Here is a 19899-nt window from a genome sequence, read left to right as displayed (position 1 = left end):
AGAATGAAATTCTGCCATTTGCAGCAATATGGAAGGACCTGGAGGGCATTATGCTAGGTGAAATAAATCAGACAGAGAAAGACAAATACTGTATGGTATCACTTATATGTGGAATCTAAAAAATAAAACAAACTAGTGAATATAACAAAAAGGACACAGACTCACAGAGAACAAACTAGTGGTTACCAGGACGGAAGGGGCAACAGAGAAGTGGGGCAGGGGAGGTACCAACTACTGTGTCAGACGTGCTCAAGGACGTATTACACAACACGGGGAATACAGCCAGTATTGTGTAATAGCTTTCAATGGAGTGCCTTTAAAAATTGTATTAAAAATAAAATTAATTAAAAAACTAAACAAAAAATCATGCTTATATAATGAAGGCCCCATTAAAACCCAAAAGGATGGGGCTTGGAGTGCCTCCCAGCTGGTGAACACGGTTTGAAGTGTGGAAGCCCCGCGCCTTTCTCAGCCCTCAGCCTCTACAGTAGTTCCATCGGACAGATCTTGAGTTACATCCTTTCACAATAAACCAGTAGTCTAGTGAGTAAACTGGTTTCCTGAGTTCTGTGAGTACTCCAGCAAATGCACTGAATCCTAGGAGGGTCCTGGGACCCTCTCATTTACAGCCCGTCGGTCAGAAGCACAGATGATGACCTGGACTTGGATGAGCCCTGACGGTGAGGCAGTCCTGGGGCACTGAGCCCTGACGCTGCATCCAGGGGGTGGTGTCAGAACTGAGCTGAATCACAGGACACACTGCTCGATGCAGGGGCAGAACCCACACGTTGGAACTGAAGTCAGAGTCATTCTCACGTTCCCAGAGAGCCCAGAGGGTCCCGTTGCGGGCGGAGGAAGACAGCCGCATGCGTGGCTCGGCTTACGGACTGAGCGGGTTCCGGCTGCAGCTCCAGCATTTTCCCAGTAGTGAGCCCCGCCCGGCTCTCAGCTCCCGTTCCCACGCCTGCAGATTCAGCTGCTCGCGACGCGGCCCGGCTGTGGGGACTCAGCGCAGGGCCGGGGTGACAGCTGTGCTCCGCTCACGCGCCCAGAAGTGGCGGGCCTTGGGTGCTGGACCCTCATTAGCGGTTTAATGTCCTTCCTCCCGGCCCTCTTGTGTCAGTGGGGAGGGGACGCCTCGTGTCCCTGGGAGGGGTCCTAGCGCTTCTCCTTCCCTCGTGCTCATCGGATACTCAGGCAGCAAGGCCCGGGGTCTCAGTCCACCCCTTCTCTCTCCCCTGGTCCACTGCCTCAGTTCCCGCCTCCGCCTATCCTTACCACGGGCACCCACAGCCAAGTCTCCGTCAGGTCCCTCTCCTCCCTCCTCACCCTTCCCACCCTTGTCCACACCTGCCCCCCACGACCCCAGAGCCACCTTCTAACTCAGATGTGGCCTTGTCACTCTCCTACTCTCGTGCCACCTAGGGCTCCCTACTCCCCCAGGGGGAAGTCTACTGTGGCTCAGGGAACAGGTGTCTCCCTTCCCGCGCTCCCCACACGTGCTCTTCCCTCAGCCCCCAAGCCACTCCCAGTCTTTCACAGCCCTGTTCCCATCTCAGGGCCTTTTCTTTAGCTGTCCCCTTTCCCGGCAGTGTCTTCTCTCTGAACTCCATCATCACCTGCCTAACTGCTGCTCACCCTTCAGGGTTCAATTTGGAGGCCACCCCTTCTGGGAAGCCTTCCTTGCCAAGGCCACACAGCAAGTAAATTGTCACACTGGGATTTAAAGTCAGACCTTCCGGCTTCCAAAACAGAAAGCCAAAAACAGAAGACTATGCATATTTATGTGGGAAGGAAAGACTCTAGAGTGAAGTAGAGCTGAAAACATCTTGGAAAGATTCCCAAAATACATTAAATGAAGACAGCAAGTAGCAGAACAATGCATATGGCATGATTCCATTAAAAAAAAACCACCACCACCACCTGTGTTTAAGTTTGAATAAGCAATGGAAAAAGCCTAAGTGAATTCTAATTGAGCTGTTAGCAAGAGCTATTGAATGAGTGGATTCAAACGCTCTGTGAGCTTTGAATTTGTTGTATATTCTTTATTTTCTAAAAAAAAAAAAAATCAAACTCAATCAAAGGAACTCAACAACTTTTCTCCAGTGATAAGTGAAAGGCTTGAATGCTCGGGAATTCCAAGGCTTAGGGACGAACTTTTGGGGGGAGGGTTCACTGACTACCCTTCGCCCTGCAAGGGACATGGGGAGCTGAGATGGTGACGTGGAATGAGAACGGATGTGGTTGGCTGTGGAGCCACACTTACCTTTCCCAGCAGCTCAGGGAGGCCCAGCAGCTGCCCAGGCAACATGCCAATGCAGATGAAGATGGCAGTCGCCTGCCCCAGAGAGCCACGGATCTCCCTGGGCGAGATCTCAGGTGCGTGGGGAGCACACTGAGGGCGATGCCTGTGAAGGAAGCGTGGCAGCAGTGAGAGAGGTGGCTCCTCCAGGGAAGACTCTGGTCGTGGCACCTCCCTCTGCTTTGAGATTGACAAAAATAGCACTGCAGCCATAGTACCACTGCCAGCACTCTGCACAAACTGCCAACACTTTACACACGCTTTATCACTTAATCCGTAAAGTATGGCTGGGATGTAGATTTCAGGAGAGGAAGCAGCTGATGATGGGGGAGGAGGTGATGATGATGGTGGTGGTGGTGATGGTGGTGATGGTGGTAGTGACGGTCGTTCACCCCTCAAGGCGAACATGCTTAAGGAGCAAAAAGACAGGAATTATCTCCAAAGTTGCAACATAAACTGGGTAATATTTGGATTTTTATCCCAAACACACATATTGAGAGCATCTGGCCTCATGTTAAAATTGGCTGGCCACAGATCAATTTGGCACAATGCTGCTTAGGGGGCAGTGGAATAGAGAGAAATGTGCAAGGATTCAAGTCCCAGAGTCCTGCCTTCCACACGGGGTGACCTTGATCAAGTTAATTAGCTTCCTGTAGCTCCGCTTACTCACCTATGAAAAAAGGGTAATCACTGCTGTCTATTCCTGTTGCGGTGGGAATAAAATTACTATAAATAAAGCACCCGTCTCATGTATGGTCACTTGATGGACACTTAGAAAACTGTTAGGTCTTCACCCTGACACGCCTCCTACCCCCTGGGGATAATTATCATCATCTCACAAAAAGCTAATAAGGAAATGATAAGGCTGGCAGGAGAGAGGGGGCGTGGGTCGTGGTGAAGGACACGGAGCCCGTCTGACACAGTAAGAACCCTCCTTCACAGGGAGCCTGCACAGACTGGATACATGGACAGTGCTTAGCAGAGTGCCTGGCACACAGTAGGCTGTCAATTAATGGAGACTCTTTTTACTTGCCTGTTGTGAAAAGACATGGAAAAATGAAATGCTGATGGCTAAACCAGTGGTGAATGAGAAGATGGTCTATTTGAAAGCTGGTCATAGGATGACCAACACATCCCAGTTTGCCGTGGACCATCCTGGTTTCCGCACTGAACGTTCTCTGTCCTGGGAACCCCCTGAGTGCTGGGTAAACCAGGACAGTTGGCCATCCTGGGCCCGTGGTGCTGTGCCAAGCATCCCACACACCCGAGTGGCCTCTCTCGATCTCTGACCTCATCTCTTGCCTTTCCTTCTCCCAGGTGCCCCACCCTTAGGGTTTACTGAACACTCCAGGCTTATTCTGACCACAGGATCTCAGCCTTGGCTGTTCTGTTTCTCTGGAGCCCTCATCCACACAGCTCCACAGGCTGACTCCCTCCTGTCCTCCTGTCTCAGCTCAGCTTCACTCCTTCCCACGAACGTGACCCAGTTTGACCTAATGGGTCCTTTGCAGATGTAATCAAGTTAAGATGAGGTCACACTGGCCTAGGGTGGGCCCTCAATCCAAAGGCCGGTGTCCTTATAAGAAGGCCATGTGAAGATTCAGGGAGACACAGAGGCATGTGAAGATGGAGACAGAGATGGGAGTGATGCTGTCACCAGCCAGGGAATGTTAAGATGAGATGGTGGGGTGAATTGTGATGGGAAGGGGCTGATTTCAATAGATGAAGGTCTCCGTGAGTGAGGAGGTGTGGTGGTTTCCTTTGCTGCCGTCATGAAGTGCTATGACTGGGGGGAACAGAAATTGTGCTCTCAGAGCTCTGGAGGCCAGAGGTATAACATCAAGGTATCAGCAGGGTTGGTCTCCTCTGGAGGCTCTGAAGGAGAGTCTGTTCCGTGCCCTCCCCTGGCTTCTAGTGCTGCCAGGAAGCCTCGGTGCTCCCCAGCTAAAGAGCACTACTTAGCGTCTTGTACTTTAGTGCAAGTGTGCTGGTGACAAATTTTATTAGCTTTTGTTTGACTTGAAAAGGTGTCTTCGTTTCACCTTTAATTTTGAAAGACATTTTCATTGGGTGGAGAATTCTAGGTTGGCAGTTCTTTTCTGTCAGCTCTTTGAAAATAACATTTTGCTGTTTTTTCGTCTTCCTTTGTTTTTGTTGAAAAGCCAGCTGTCCATTCTATTCTTACTAATTTGAAGGTAGGATATCTTTTTATCCTGACTGCGTTTTAGAATAACTTTTTGTTTTGCCTTGGTAGTCATAAATTTTACGAAACTGTGCATAGGTGTGGTTTTCCTTATGTTTTCCTACTTGGGATCCATGCTGCTTCTCAGGTTTGCTCGATGTTGTTCATCAGTCTTGAAAAAAGTGTTGGCCTTTAGTTCACAAAAACTGCTTTTTCTCCATGCTCTGTCTCCTCTCTTTCTGATTCTCCAATTTATGCATGTGAGGCATTTTTACAATTTCTCAGACATTTCTTACCGTCTTTTCTGTGTTTTCATGCTTCAATCCAGATATTTTCTTCTGATCTTTGATGCTTTAGTTCCCTGATTCTTGATTCAGTTGTGTGCAACCTACTGATAAAACCATCCATTAAATTCTTAACTTCAGTTTTGCATTTTTTAGTTCTAGAATTTTGATTTGGTAAGTCAAAATATAACTTTCATTTCTTTGCCAAAATTCTTGACCATATCTCTTGATCATCCGAACATATTAAACATAATTGTTCTAAAGGTTGTGTCAGATACTGTTATTTCCAGAATTACTATCAGTTTGTTTCTTTTTTCTGTTATTTCTCCTGATTTTCTTCTTTATGCCTGGTTATTTTTTATTTAATGCCAGAGCATATATGAAAATTGTAAAAATAGTTTGAGGTTCTGGATGAACAGATCTGGCAGGGTGACAGGCTAGAGGCATGAGCAATCCCAGTTCACCAGGATTCCATCAGTGATTGACGAGGTCTGAAGAGCTGATATATTTATGGTTGACCCTTTGCTCCTATGGTGTAGCCTTACTGTGACTAGTGATAGGAGTTCGACCCCAGTTCCTCATCATCAGCTCCATGAATCTGCTGAGAGGTCTAATGCTGAGAATCTAAGCATCTCAGATTCTCAGCCATCATTGTGGAATTAGGAGGTACCTCTAAGAGGAAAAACTGCCCCCAATGTGGGCTCACCTCTCTGGGTTTTACTCCTTTCCCAGACTGTGGTCCTATAAGTCCTCCCTACCTAGGTAGCTATCTGATACCTTTAAACAGATGCTTTTTCTAAGTATTTCAAAAACATAATTCCTTCTATCTATTTATCTATCTATCTATCTATCTATCTATTAATTAAACCATTTCTTTGTGGCAAAGGAGCCTCATTTTTCACTTATTTATCATTCAACAGACATTTACTGAGAGGTGGTCGCTGTGGTCACTGTTAGAAGCCGAGGCCATGGCAATGAAACAGATAAAAAGCCTTGCTGTTGAGCAGTCAGTATCCTGGGTGGGGCTGGGGGGATTGTATTGGAGGGAGGCTGAGCATAAACGAAGAACGTGCCATGTGGTAGGTGGTGACAAGGGCTCCAGAGAAACACAAAGCGGGGTTGGAGGGAGGAGACAGGGGATGCCTGGGTGGGGGAAGTTGCAGTTTTACATGGGGTGGCCAGCGAAGCCTCATTGTATTGGCCTCTGAGCAGTGTCCTGGGGTGGATGAGTAACTAGCTATAGGGATAGTGCAGGGAAGAGTGATCTGGGCAGGGTGTGCGAGCTCCCTGAGGCACTCGCCCCTCTTGTTGCTTGTTGGAACCACGAGAACTCCACGGCAATTCCAAGGGCACCCGAGGGTAAGAGGCCACGTGCAGCAGAGATGAGCTGGCCCTGCGAGATCCCTGAGACCAGCCCACCTGCGGGTAACCACACGTGAGTGAGACTATCCAAGTTTATCCAGCCACTGACTGACCTGCAGCCAGCCTCAGCCACGGGGAGAGAGCCCAGCAGAGCCCAGCAGGGCCGGCCCAGGTCAGAACTGCCCTGCCAACCCTCAGAACTGTAAGCTCAGCAAAATGGTTATTGCCTTAAGCCATCATGTTTTTGTTTTGTTTTGTTTTTTTAATGTAGCAAAGCCTGATACAGACAAGGTGATGAAATTAACCTAGGTAAGTGGCAGAACCCAGGCCATCTTAATTCATGACCCTCACCCTTAACCATTTCATTGTCTCAAGTCTCTGAGCCTCAGTGTCCTCTTACATAAAATGACAGCAAAGCCTTTCATTGAAGTACAGTTGACTTACAATATTATATTCGTTTCAGGTGCACAACACAGTGACTCGATATATTTATACATTACAAAGTGATCACCACCAAGTCTGTTTACCATTTGCCACCAAGCAAAGTTGCTGCAATAGCACCGGCTGTATTTCCTGTGCTGTACATTGCATCCCCTGACTCACTTATTTTATAACTACAAGTTTGCACCTCTTAATCTCCCTCATCTATTTTTCCCAACCCCCACCCTCCTTCCCTCTGGCAGCTGCCTGTTTGTTCCCTGAGTCTATGAGTCTGTTCTGTTTTGTTATGTTTGTTCATTTGTTTTGTTTTTTAGATTCCACGTATAAGTGAAAACATACAGTATTTGTCTTTCTCTGTCTGACTGATTTCACTGAACGTAATACCCTCTGGTTCCCAGGCCATAAAAAACAGTCTACAAGCCAAATTTGTCCCAAGGGACAGAGTTTATCAAATCCTGTTCTTTTCTAATATAAGCGTTAAAAGCCATACTTTTTTCTCTAACTGCATCCAACAAATTTTGATATGCTGTATGTTCATTATCATTCAGTCAAAAATATTTTAAATGTCCCTTGCAATGTCTTCTTTGACTCATATAATATTTAGAAGTGTGTTTTTATTATTTTCCAAATTTAGGGGGGTTTCCTAGACGCTGTTTGCAATTTCTAATTTAATCATGTTGTGGTCAGAGAACAGACTTACATGACTTCAGTCTGTTCAAACTGATTGACGCTTGTTTTCTGCCCAACATTTGGTCTATCATGGAGAAAAATCCATGACAGTTGAAAAAAAAAAAAGTAACAGCCTTTCAGCGTTAGTGGGAGACCAAAGGTGATGAAGATGATTGGTCAATTAGAAAACATTACATGAATATCAGGCATTATTCTTTGCAGTTAACCTTCTTCCTGTAGGCATCTCCCTTCTACTGAAGACCAAGATTGGGGAGTAAGAGCTTGGGTTATCACAGAATCCTGATTAGTTCCCACCAGCAGAGCAGTGGAGGTAAGTGAAGTCTCCTTCTCCCTGACCTCCTGTCTGGCCCCTCACCGTTCAGCTCTCCCCTCGCTGCCTCATTCACGGCAGTGATAATGACACCTGGTGCTCCCCGTTTGTAAGAGACGGACAAGGAGGGGAACTAGCCCTTAACAAGCTCTTACTGGGTTCCAGCAGCATTAGGCAGTTTATATACATACGTCTGCATTTGTGTGTGTATATATATCTTCATGTTAGCCTTTTAACAGCCCTTCGAAGTAGATATGGTTGCTCCCATTTTACAGTTGGGGAAACTGAGGCTCAGAACCATTCAGTAACTTATCAAAAGTCAGTAATTGGCAAATGGCAGGGCTGGGATCCAAACCCAGGGGTTTCTAACAAAAGCAGGCAATCTTTCCACAAATGCCTAAAGGTAATACTCTACAGATGCGTGTGTTTAGAAAGAGGGCAGAGTTGGTTTGGTGGCCCCCCTACAGCCGGAGTCAGGCCACGTCTCGCCGCCACCATATCCCACCCAGAGCCCTCGCCCCCGGATGACTGGCTCCCCTATCCCACTCCTGCCCTCCCCTCACCCACGCTCTCCACGTGGAAGGAGGAAGGGATCTTACTGAAACATAACCAGCTCATGTCACATTCCTCTCAACCCTCCCCAGCTTCCGTCACCCTCAGCTCACATCCTCAGTCCTCACTGTGGCCTACAAGTCCTCCTCCACCTCGTCTGCACCCACTCATCCCGGCTCACCGAGCTCCAGCCACACTGGCCTCCTCACTCCGCCTTGGTCTCGCCAAGCACGCTCCCACCTCAGGGCCATTGGAGTCTTCCCACAACTCCCCCAACACGCGCTTGCTTCTAGCCCGGTGGCTCATGCCGGTCTCCGCCCCCGTCTCCGCCCCGCGCGGTCTCCCCGAGCCCCGTCTGAAGTCGCCCTTGCTCTCTTCCCGCCTGCGTCATTTTCCTCCCAGGGCTGCCACTGTCTACCCTGTGGGTCCCACGATGTACCCGTCCACCCTCCAGCATGTGAGCGCCGGGCACAGGGACCGGCGGTCCTGCTCACCACCGCGTCCCCAGCGTGCAGAGGAGCGCCAGGCCCAGCGGGCGCTCCATCAACGCCTGGGGAGTAAATGAATGACTGAATGAGTCAGAGGCCCAGACAGGAAACATCACCAGACAGAAACTCCCTGGATACCACAGGCAACTTGGAATATGAATTTTCTGGTGAAGGTGACAAAGTAGAAGGCGTGCCATGCCCAAGACCATCCAGGTCTGTGGAGTTGATTTGGGTCCCTCCCGGTCATCGCTTCTCCATTAGAGTGTCCCCCAGGACGTCGCTGTGAGCAAGGACACAGGAGAAATATTTGGTGGATTTTCTGATAAGTCCATCAGATCTAAGAGAAGGCTTTCTGTAAAAAAAAATAAGTGGGGAATGAAGCTCAGAGGTAAAATGGATCTGACTGGAGAGGGCCTGGATGGGGAATTTCAATATGAAGCTTTTGATACTCACTGCAGCGGATTTGTAATGCAGAGGATTTGAAATCACCTAAATGTCCATCAATAGGGAACTGGTTAAATAGGTTCTCATCCAGTCATACAATGGAAGATTGTCTAAGCAACTGATTTTGGAGAAGCAGAACTCTAGGTACTTCCACGGAAACTTCTCTAAGACCCTGTGCTGACTGCTCTGCATTTGCCCCGGCACCCTGACCGTCTCCTCTCTCCCTGCCCTGCTCTGTGCCCTGAGGGCTGGTCCTCCCCACCAGAGAGACTCCTGGCTTTTCTGGCTTCCACTTGGGCTTAACCTGTGAGAGTCACCTGCAGCAGACTGGAGGGCAGGAGGAGAGAGAAGCCAGGATATTTCTTCCCAGCTCCCTCTCTGTATGGACACTAGGGTTCTGACATAGCTCAGTGCCCCCACAACCTCAGCGCCTGCTCGTCAGCCCATCGCCCACCGATTCTCCGCTCCTGGGCTTCTGGTACCCGGTTTCCTCTCCTCGCCCTCCCAACATTAAAATCTCTCCAGTTGGACTGTGTGGGTGGAACTCTGTTGCCTGCTGGGATCCCGACTCTTACACAGACATATCATGAACATGACGGAGGGGATCCCCAAACAGACGGCCCCCACTGACCACCCAAGAACTTTTCCAATCAACTTCACCATTAGCGTCCCCATGAGTCCACCGATGGCGAATATGGACAGTCACAGACCAGAGCAGAGTCAGACTGTCCTGGTCTATCGGATGTCCATGCCCTCTTTCCCACGGCTCACTGTAAAAGGCCTTGATGTACTGAAAACAAGCAACAGACCGTGTTATGAGGTGTTAGGAATACCTAACCAGGAGTTAGGTATAGTATTAGGAATGCCTTCTGTCTGGTCCTGTGTTCGAAGCCAGCCAGTATATAAACAAAACAGCCCTCTTCCTACAAGGCACTCTGCTAAGTTCTGTCTGAGCTTTAGTTCATTGAATCCTTCTAACAAATTTTGTGGCTGGACCCTATCTTTATTTCATTTTGCAGAAAGGGAAACCAAGGCTCGGAGAGACAGTGACTTGCTCAGTTAAGTGGCAAACCTCAGTCAAACTCAGATCTGACTCTGAATCCAGGGAAATTGTTATTCCTGGACCTGTCCAACTTTGGTGCATAGCAGAATCACCTTGGAAATGTGATTGGAAATAAGAGAGAATACTTGCCACCCTGGGGTAAATAAAGGTTCAAGACACACAAAAACACTAGTCATAAAGGAAAAAAATGCTCATTTAGATTTCATCAAAATGAAAGTGTTCTGATCTTTAGAAGACATCAAGAAAAATGAAGACAAGCCACAGACTGAGCTAACATGTTTGCAATACAAAGGACTTGTATTCGCAGTATGTAAAGAATTCTAACAAGTCAATAAGAAGACAACCCAATTAGAAATGAGTGAAAGACCTGAACAGACTTCAAAAAAATTTCAAATGACCAGGAAGCTGATGACATGGTGCTCACCATCATTAGTCAACAGGGACACACAAGTTAAAACCACAATGAGATGTCTACTCCACACTCACTAGACCCCCACTGCTGTCAATTCTGAGTCAGTGGGTTTGGGGTGGGACTCAGTGATTCTGATGTGCCCCAAAGACTGAGGTTATGGTGTACTACATTCCCCAAAGGATTTCCATCCCCAAGATGCTCACAGTTACCCACAGCAACCCAATAAGGGCCCACAAACTTCCCCAACAACAGCAAGACTATAACATGACAGAAGGGGCACAGGTTCAGGTCACACAGACCTGGGCTTGAATCCCAGCACCATGATTTTCTAGTTATTTAAACAAGCTGGACTTTGACTTGCTCATTTGCAAATTGGGAATGATGATACTGATGTCTGCGGGCTGTCGTGAAGGTCATACGAGAACTCAGAGCAGTTCCCAGTACTTGTGGGGAACTCACACAATCCCCAGGTGGGTTAAGGACTGAAAAGTCTGGTAAAAGTACGCAGTGACCAGCAGTGTGTGCTCTTGAACATTTATGGTGTGAATTTAATTTGTACAATCATCTTGGAAAACAGTTTGCATTATCTTGCAAAGTTGAGGATGAGCCTAACCTACAACCCAGCAAATCCATTTCTAGAAACTTCCTCTTAAAAACTCCTCTTTCCCATTTGCCCTAGGATACATCTATCCAAACATCCATGATAGCATTGCTTTTAACAGTCCCAAACAGGAAATAACCCAGATGCCCATTGACAGCAGAATGGATTAACACACTTTGGAAGTTATAAAATGAAATGTGACAGCCACAAACATGAATGAACTATAGCTACATGCAAGCACACAAAATAAAATCTTACCAAAAATAAGACTGAAGGAAATAAGCCAGAAACAAAAGAATGCATATGGTATGATTCCATATATAAAATGCAAAAATAAGCAAAATTAAAAGGCTTTAGGGGAATTATATATAGATTATAAAACTACAAAGAGCAGCCAAGAAATAATTATTTCAAATGTCAGGTCAGGGGTCACCTCTGGGGGCTGGTGGAATAAATGATTGGAGAGGGGCATTTGTAGGATTTTCTATTCTCTTTCATTCTTATTCTTAATCTTAGGTGGGTGCTAGACTTTAAACTATCTTTGTATGCTTTTTATATACTCTTTTGTAAGCATAATATGTTTCACCATTTAAAAACTTCTCAAAAACGGTGGGAAAGTGCTCCAGGCAGAGGGAACAGCATGTGCCAAGACAGCTGAGGATGGCTTGGCATGTCCATGGTAATGGAAGGCCAGTGGGGATGAAATGGGACTGTAAAGAAAGGAGTGGGCTGCATGGAATGGGAAGGGCTGAAAAGGGCAGGCGATGTGGGACCATAAAGGTGATAATAATAAGGCTGATTGTTCTTGAATTTTTGGGGGGGATAGAGTGAGAAACTGTTGCTGGGTTCTAAGCAAGGGGAGGACATGGTGTGGCTTGCATTTTCAGGAGAAGCCTCTGGCTTCAGAGTGGCAAGTGGATTAGAGGCGGGCGAGGGAGGAAGGTGGCACCCTGTTGGGAGACTCTGCATGTCATGGTGGCCTGGACCAGGTGGCAGAGATGAAAGAAGGGGGTAAATCTGAGATATGTTTTGAATGTAGAATGGACAGGACTAACTGGGTCATTGGCTCCAAGTCTGGGGAGAGATGGTGTTGGCGATGGCAAAAGAGGACACAGCAGACTGCCAGGTTTCTGGCGTAAGCAAACAGGCTGATGGCAGGAGGTAAGGCAGGGAGAGGTAGTACCCTCTCCCTGTGTGACATCTGTTCTCCTCCCATTTTCTCTCTCCTTCTGGATCCATAACTACCTTGCTCATTGTACGGAGTGAGGCCAGACTACATTATCAACAATTACAGCTTTTTCTAACGATGATGAAGTTTCCATGTGTTAATACACAAAATGCTCTGATCTGCCATCATCCACTGATTCACTCAACAAACCCGTGCTGATATGGACACAGAAATAAACCAAACATGGCCCCAGGATATCAAAGAACTAGTCCATGGGAGCTGATAAAGCACTGTATCATTTAAGAATGCTCTTGCCTGCAAGAAACAGGATATCCCAACTTAAAATAGCTAAGCAACAGGGACATTTACTAGGACTATTGATCTTGTGGCTCCATAATGTGGTCAGGAATCCAGGTGCTTCCTCCTGCTTCATTCGGCTAGCCTAAGGCTGCACCCACTCATAATTATAGGATGCCTCCTAGTAGCAGTTTCGGCTACATGATTTCCCATTCATGTTTCACTGGAGAGACTAACCCTGGTCTCTCAGAGATCTCTTGATGCTAACAAGAACTTTCTTAAAAGCCTCCAGCAAACCTCTCTTTATGGCCCGTTTGGGGCCCAGGCCCCTTAATAAGCCAATAGCTGGAAAGTGGGATGGGAACCATCACCTGGATTCCATTCCTCTATCTTCTTCTTCCCACCTTATTAAATAGCACCACCGTTCAACAGTTGCTCAACCAAAAGTCTTGACTTCATCCTTGACTCTTGCCCTTGATCCACACCCTTCAACTAAGCCATTTGGACTCATCCCTGTCTGTTATGGGTTGAATTTTGTCGTCCCCTCCCCCAACAATTTAGATGTTAAAGTGCTAACCTCAGCACCTCAGAATGTGACCTTATTTGGAAATAGGGTCACTGCAGATGTCATTAAGATAAGGTAATATTGGAGTAGGATGGGCCCTACTGGCCCCTTCTCCCAGTCTACCCTACTCTAATATGACTAGTTTTCTCACTAAAAGGGAAAACTTGTCATTTTTAGCAAAGTAAGCCAGAAAGAGAAAGAAAAACACCATATGATATCACTTATTTGCAGAATCTTAAAAAAAAAAAAGGACAAACGAAATTATTTACAAAATAGAAACAGACTCACAGACATAGAAAACAAACTGACATTACTCGGGGGAATGGGGTAGAAAGGGATAAATCAGGAGTTCAAGATTTGCAGATTACTAACTAATATATACAAAATAGATAAATAACAAATTTAAACTGTATAGCACAGGGGACTATATTCAATATCTCATAGTAACTTATGGTGAAAAAGAATATGAAAACAAATATATGTATGTTCATGTATGCCCGAAGTATGATGCTGTACACCAGAAATTGACACAACACTGCAAACTGATTTATACTTCAAAATATATATATATATATATATATATATATATATATATATATATATACAAAAAAACAGGGAAAACTTGGACGCAGAGACAAACCTTGTTATGGGTTGAACTGTGTCCCCATGAAATTCATATGCTGAAGTCCTAGCCTCCAGCACCTCGGAACATCACTTTATTTGGAGATAGGGTCTTACGGAGGTAATCAAGTTAAAATGAGGTCAGTAGGGAGGGCTGTAATGCAATACTAATGTACATATAAAAAAGGTACATTTGGAAACAGAGACATGCATAGAGGGAAGGTGATGTGAAGACACAGGAAGAGAGGATGGCCATCTGTAAGCCAAGGAGAGAGGCCTGGAACAGTCCTGCCCTCACAGGCCTGGGGAGCAACTGACCCTGCCCACACCTTGACCTTGGACTCCCGGCCTCCAGGACCGTGAGAGAATGAATTCCTGTTGTTCAAGCCACACAGTCTGTGGTACTTTGTTTTGGCATCCCTAGCAAATTAATACACTGTCTGATCTCCAAAATACTTCGCACTTCTTTCACCACTGAAGCCAGCCCAAGCCACGCCCCTCTCACTGGGGCCACCACAACAGCCTGTAAGGTAGTTGGGTAAGTTGGGGCACCAGGCAGATAGGTGGAGGAGAGGGAGGAGGGTCCGGAAGATGGTGTTATGCCCGCCTCCAGCACAAAGGGACTTTACTTCTTCTAAATGAGTGCCAGCAAGAAACCGGCACGCCCTGGTTAAAACCCGACGGCCACAACTGCAGTAGCAGAAAGGACTTAACCAGACACGACCCAGTGTTCACTGTATTATAATTAACATTGCGACTTAGGCTCCCTCTTTGGGCTTTTCTATGCATTACCACGGGTAAGTACAATGCAAAGGGATTAAACGTGACTAAGCACTCCAGGCACAAGAGCCGTCAGTCAATCAAAAGACCACCTCCAAGCGAGGGTGTCAGAGAAAGGGGGACGAAGAGCACCAGGACTCCTCCTTGAACCAGCCCGCCTCCAATCTTGGTGGCATATGCTTTTCCTAAATCTCTTAAAATATTTTTGCTACATAACGCTTTCTGTCTCCTGTCTGTAAATCTTATCTTTTGGTTAAGACAAGGATCGCCCCGCCCCACCCAACCCCTTTCCGGCTTGGGTAACAAGCCCACCCTCTGGGACCCTCACCAAGGTGCCTGGCGCAGCTTCTCTGAGCGGGTACCTTGCTGTCGGTGGCTGGACATGAACTTTGACCCGCAGTTTTCAAGCTCTCCAGGAACCATCTGGCATCCTTTAGGCTACCCAGCGTCAGAAGCCCCCTCCTCGTTTGGGAGAACTTCCTGCCTTTCAGGAGCCCTGAGGGAAACGGAGCGCCCTCACCACCCCAGGCTGAAAATGCAGACGCGCCTCCCAGCATGCCCTGCAGTTCGGGAGGGGCCATGTGACCGAGCCAGCTCAGCCAATCAGAGGCCTGACTTTGCGCGCGGGGCGGCTAAGAGGCGGGGCTGAGGGTTCCCCCGGCGCAGGGGACGCTCAGGCAGGACTGGGTCCAACGGCGGCAGCGCCCGAGGTGGGGGCTGCGGTGGGAGCTGCGATGTCCTTTGCCAGCCGTGGGGGAGACGGGAGACGGCAGGGGGTGCTGCTGCCGACCCCGCAGGACCAGCTTCGGGCGAGATCTGGGGTGTTATCCCGGCAGCGGCAGCGGAGCTTCCCCGCCCGGCTCGCGAGCGCTCCCACCAATCCTGGGAGCCGCTTCCTATTTTTTAAATGATTTCTTTTTTAGCTTCAATCAGGCAAAATTGTTGATGTTGCGTACGACTAGAACTCTATCAGAACACGTAAATAATCCCATTTCATCCTCATGATGATCCTAGTGGCAGACACCGTCATTTACAAATGAGGGAACCCAAAAAGTGGTGCAGGAGGGTTTGCGTGAGATCTGCTGGCCTCAGAGCCCGAACACAACAACCCCCAGTGACTGCTCGATCATGACTAAGGTGGAAAGTTAAGCAGCTAAGTCCAATAGGACATTTATTGACTTAAAGGTCAGTATCGGTTAGGCCCTTGTTACGGGCTACACGCCCTATCAGGTCCTGGAGAGCGTAAGGACAGCCCTCAAGCAGCAGACTATAGCGGGAGAAACAGTGTGACAATCGCTAAGCCAGAGGGACCAAGGGGCCACAGGAAGGCAGGGGGTCCAGGATGCCACGAGGTCTAAAACGAGTACATACAGGGTCCGACTCTCCAGAGAAGCTGGCATAATGAGTGAGCATCAGCGCTTCACAGACACCCCTCCTGCCACCCAATAATCAGGAGACCCCCAAGCACTGAAGGTTATTCTTGGGTGTGACTTGGTCCCTACTGCAATCCTGCACTGATTCGAGGAACTGCTGCTATGTTGCAAGGAGTCCAGCTGATACCCATGGTAGAGGAATCTCTTACTGCCACGCTTGCAGCAATGATCAGTTTCCAGTTAATGTGCAAAAACTAAAAAGATGCTGTTTGGGAGGAGATTTTCTCTTTTCCCTTCCAATCATTCAGGAGCCTGGTGGGAAAAGAGGCAGCTTTCACGTTCACGCACTGCTAGGCACTGCTTTGGAAGTCTCTGCAGAGACTTATTTCAGTTTTGGGAAACTGGGGAATGAAAGCCCCTGCAGAGGGCTGGCTAAGCCTGGGAGAGTTACCCCCTGCAGAAACACATTTCAAATAGTCCCCAAAAGCTAGTTTCAGACTGATGCCTTTGATGATTAAATATTTGTCTTCTGCAGGTGTGAATTCAGCAAAGGCTTACATGAAAGGCAGCCTGAAAGCTTATGTGATAGTAAAAGCCAGGTGATGAGGGTTGTTCAGCTGATTCATTGCACAGACATTCACTGGGTTTGAGATTTGTGGACCTAGTATATGTCAACACTGACTTGTAGCACATGGTACAGAACAGGTGCTTAAATAAATGTGTCTTAAATTGAGTCTCTGCTATGGGTTGGTCACCATATAAATAAAAATAGGTAACCCATAGGTCAAATTTACAATGTGCCATGGGACACATGTGAACTCATCCCCTCTGCAAACCCTGTGAGGCAGGTGCTGTGTTTTGACTTCTCTCTGGGCCAGATGAGGAATCTGAGGCCCAGAGCCATAGAGCTTTCCTAAGGTGACACCTTTGGCAAGTGGCAGGGTCAGGACTCCAGAGCCTATCTCTGAACCACTACCCTATTCCAATCCTTAGTACAGAAAACACAAAGATGGTCCCATCCATACCTCTACTGCATGTGGAAAGACTGAGGTGGGGGAGAAAAGGAGATATGGAATGAATTTTGGCTGACTGCTAAGTGTGTATCAGACATCTGTACACCTGCCCTCAGCTGACCCTTGCAGCCATCCTATTAAGTTTCATGAGAGCTGAAAACTCTGGAGCTAGAAATGTACCTGAAAGTGACAGACTGCAGTGGAACTGCAGAGCCTGCTCATGCTCATGGCGTCTGTGCCCACCTCCCCTTCCTGGCCCCACTGCCAGGTCACACTTCTCAGCCCCTTGCATCTGGGTAGGGCCATATGTTCTCACCAAAGGAGTCTGATTTGGTGTATGTCTCCTTCATTGAGGATTCAGAGTTCATGTGCCTTCTCCCTACTCACTCCTTTTTCTTGTAGGCTGGTCATGCACAGAGGACCCAGCAGAGACCTCTGAAGCCCTAAGGAAAGGTGGAGCCACTCAACAGTAGGAGCCTGGGCTCCTGAATGACTGCGTGGAGCAGAGCACCCCTGCTCACCTGCTTTGGACAGTGACAGGAGTGAGAATGAACTCTCACTGTGTTAAGCCACCAAGATTTAGGAGTTGCGTGTTATCACAGCTAACTTCTCTGAACACTGTCAACCTGACCCCTACACCCATGCCATGACAATTACTGTGACATGGGACTTTAAGAAAGAGGGAAGATTAAGGCAAGATCATGAAGAGCGGGTAGGTTGGGAGAGGTGGGCCTTCAACTATAGGTTTCCTTTTATAGTTTGGGAAACTCATAAGACTCCATTAGAAAAAAGTATTCTACAGTAAAACATAGTTTAAGCTCACTGTGCTAGCTAACCTCTAGGCCCACTTGGGGCCATCTCATTCGTGGATTCCACACTTTACTTTTCCATGGAACCTGCTTCCAAGAAACCCTTTCTTGTATCTTTCTGTCTAAGGAGTCTGCCCTTAATCCTTGGGGAGCAATTGGAGATGTGAGCATGCAATCGAGACTCTGTGTTTCAGAACACAGGAGGTGCAGTGTGGAGTTATTTCAGAAAGTTTCATTGAGAGGTGGCTGGACCAGTGAGGAAGCTCTGCACTGGTAAAAGATGATGAGTCTAACAGAAATGTTTTATGAATTAATTGAGGAGTATTTATATTATGGTTAGTACTTACTAGAGCCCAAACAGCAAAGAAATGAGTAAGAGGCCATATGGTGAAAGGAAAGGAGACACCACAAAGAACTGAGGGTCGTGGATTCAAGACTTGCTTGCACCACAGAGTCCTTCTGTGACCTCTAGCAAGTGGCTATGCCTCTGAGGTCACGGTTCTCAGCAGTTAAGGGCCCTGGAATTCACTGCATTCAACTCTTAGCTCTGCCACGTATCTGCTGGGTGATCCTGAGTAAATCACTCAACCTCTCTGTGCCTCAAGTGCCTCATTCATTCAATGGTTTTCCTCCCTAAAGAGTTACTGGAAGGATGTAGTGTGAGGATGCACCTCCAGCCCAGTGCTGGGCCCACGAGAGGCACATGATGATCATCAGAAGCTGGAGAGGCTAGCAGTGGTGTGGATGTCATTATTTCTGTCTCATCAAAAAGGGGTTCTAGACTTGTTTATTTCTCAGGTCTATGAATCCATGGATAATTTCCCTCGATCTCCCCTGCCGACAATCCAGGGGCCAAGCTTCTGGCAACAAATTGAACCATGCAATTCCCAGCTGGCAGGGCTGGCAGAGAACACCTTCCAATGATGACAGGACAATGGGACGCAAATTACCTTGTAGCCTGTGTTATGATATTAATGTTCCTTACTGATTCACACCGAGCCCGTCATGAATTCATCTCAAATTATTCTCAGGAGGGCTAGAAAAATTCTCATAAATAGAACCCTTCTATGGATGGCCCGGAGGACCCACACTGTTGCATAACAGAGCAAGTCATGCCCGGAGGTCCTTAGGGGTTTGTAGAGACAGTCCGCACCACAGAACACACCGGCACAGGGAGGACAACGGTACAGAAGTCCTTACAAAAGTGCCCACCGCCCAGCCAAGCTCTTTGAAGCAAGGACCACACAAGACAAAATTCCACAAGCCCAGCAGTGCCACCTAACGTCACTTGAGTGGCACAGCTAAGGCCTCCTGTGCAGAGAAAGCGGCCTGAGACTTCCAGCCTCTGAGAAGGTCTGCTTGCAAGGCCGGCCCTGGGCTGGGGTCGGGGAACCTGGATTAGGGGAGGGGCCCCACTCTTCCCAGAACAGAGAAGAGGGGGCCCCCAGGGCCCACACTGAGCAAACAGCTTGGTTTGTGCTGCACGCCTGCTCCTCTCCGGGAGGCAGGAATGGTGGACGTGCCCAGAGGAGGCGCCTGCGTGCCCAGCCCCTAATACAGGCCCAGAGCTCCGAGCCTCTGCTGAGCTTGCAAGGAGCACAGCCGGCTGCCGGGGAAGCTCAGCGCACCTGCACGGCTCCGCGCGGGGAGGAGCCGGCCCCGTGTGCCTGGGCCCCTGCGCCCCCGCCCCAGGCGCCTCGCCTTGTGGCTGATCTCGCTTGTATCCTCTCGCGGTGACAAAGCACAGGCCGAGGAAGTCTGTGTGCCGAGCCCTGCTAGCGAATGCGCAAAACTGGGGCGGCCCTGGCGGCCCGGCGCACCTCCCAGGTCCTTAGCGAAATGTCCAGCTCCATTTGGACTTGATGTTCAGTTTGCGGGTTTGTGGTGGTTTATTTCCTTCCTACTGTGTGACTCCCCCGGAGGAATTTGAGAAAGAGGCCACTGTCCTTCTAGACACCTGAGAATACTTTGCTCCCTTCACTGCTTTTAAAATGAAAACTGAACACAGTGAAAGAGGATGCTTGGGACTGCAAGCCATAGTCAGAGGGTTGGACCTCAGAGTTTCCTGGGTTCCCCCTTCAGCCACCTTTGCAATGAGGAAGCTTGACTCTTGCGTTTAATTAGATAGAACATGAGGAAAGA

At 48.0% G+C, this 19899-nt stretch overlaps 1 protein-coding gene across 1 annotated transcript in view; it reads right to left on the bottom strand.

Moving 5' to 3' along the window:
• The window catches only part of SLC2A9 (solute carrier family 2 member 9), a 165390-nt gene that overhangs the window by 116590 nt on the left and 28901 nt on the right, over window positions 1-19899 (bottom strand). The window contains 6 exon segments of the mRNA XM_072948739.1: window positions 2267-2446; window positions 3105-3116; window positions 8077-8119; window positions 9016-9025; window positions 9637-9755; window positions 9757-9845. Coding sequence (XP_072804840.1) covers window positions 2267-2446; window positions 3105-3116; window positions 8077-8119; window positions 9016-9025; window positions 9637-9755; window positions 9757-9845 — 453 coding nt within the window.

Source organism: Vicugna pacos, chromosome 2 (assembly GCF_048564905.1).
Source record: "Vicugna pacos chromosome 2, VicPac4, whole genome shotgun sequence".
Taxonomy (NCBI): domain Eukaryota; kingdom Metazoa; phylum Chordata; class Mammalia; order Artiodactyla; family Camelidae; genus Vicugna; species Vicugna pacos.
The sequence above is the reverse complement of the archived record's forward strand: the minus strand, read 5'-3'. Positions and strand labels throughout refer to the sequence as shown.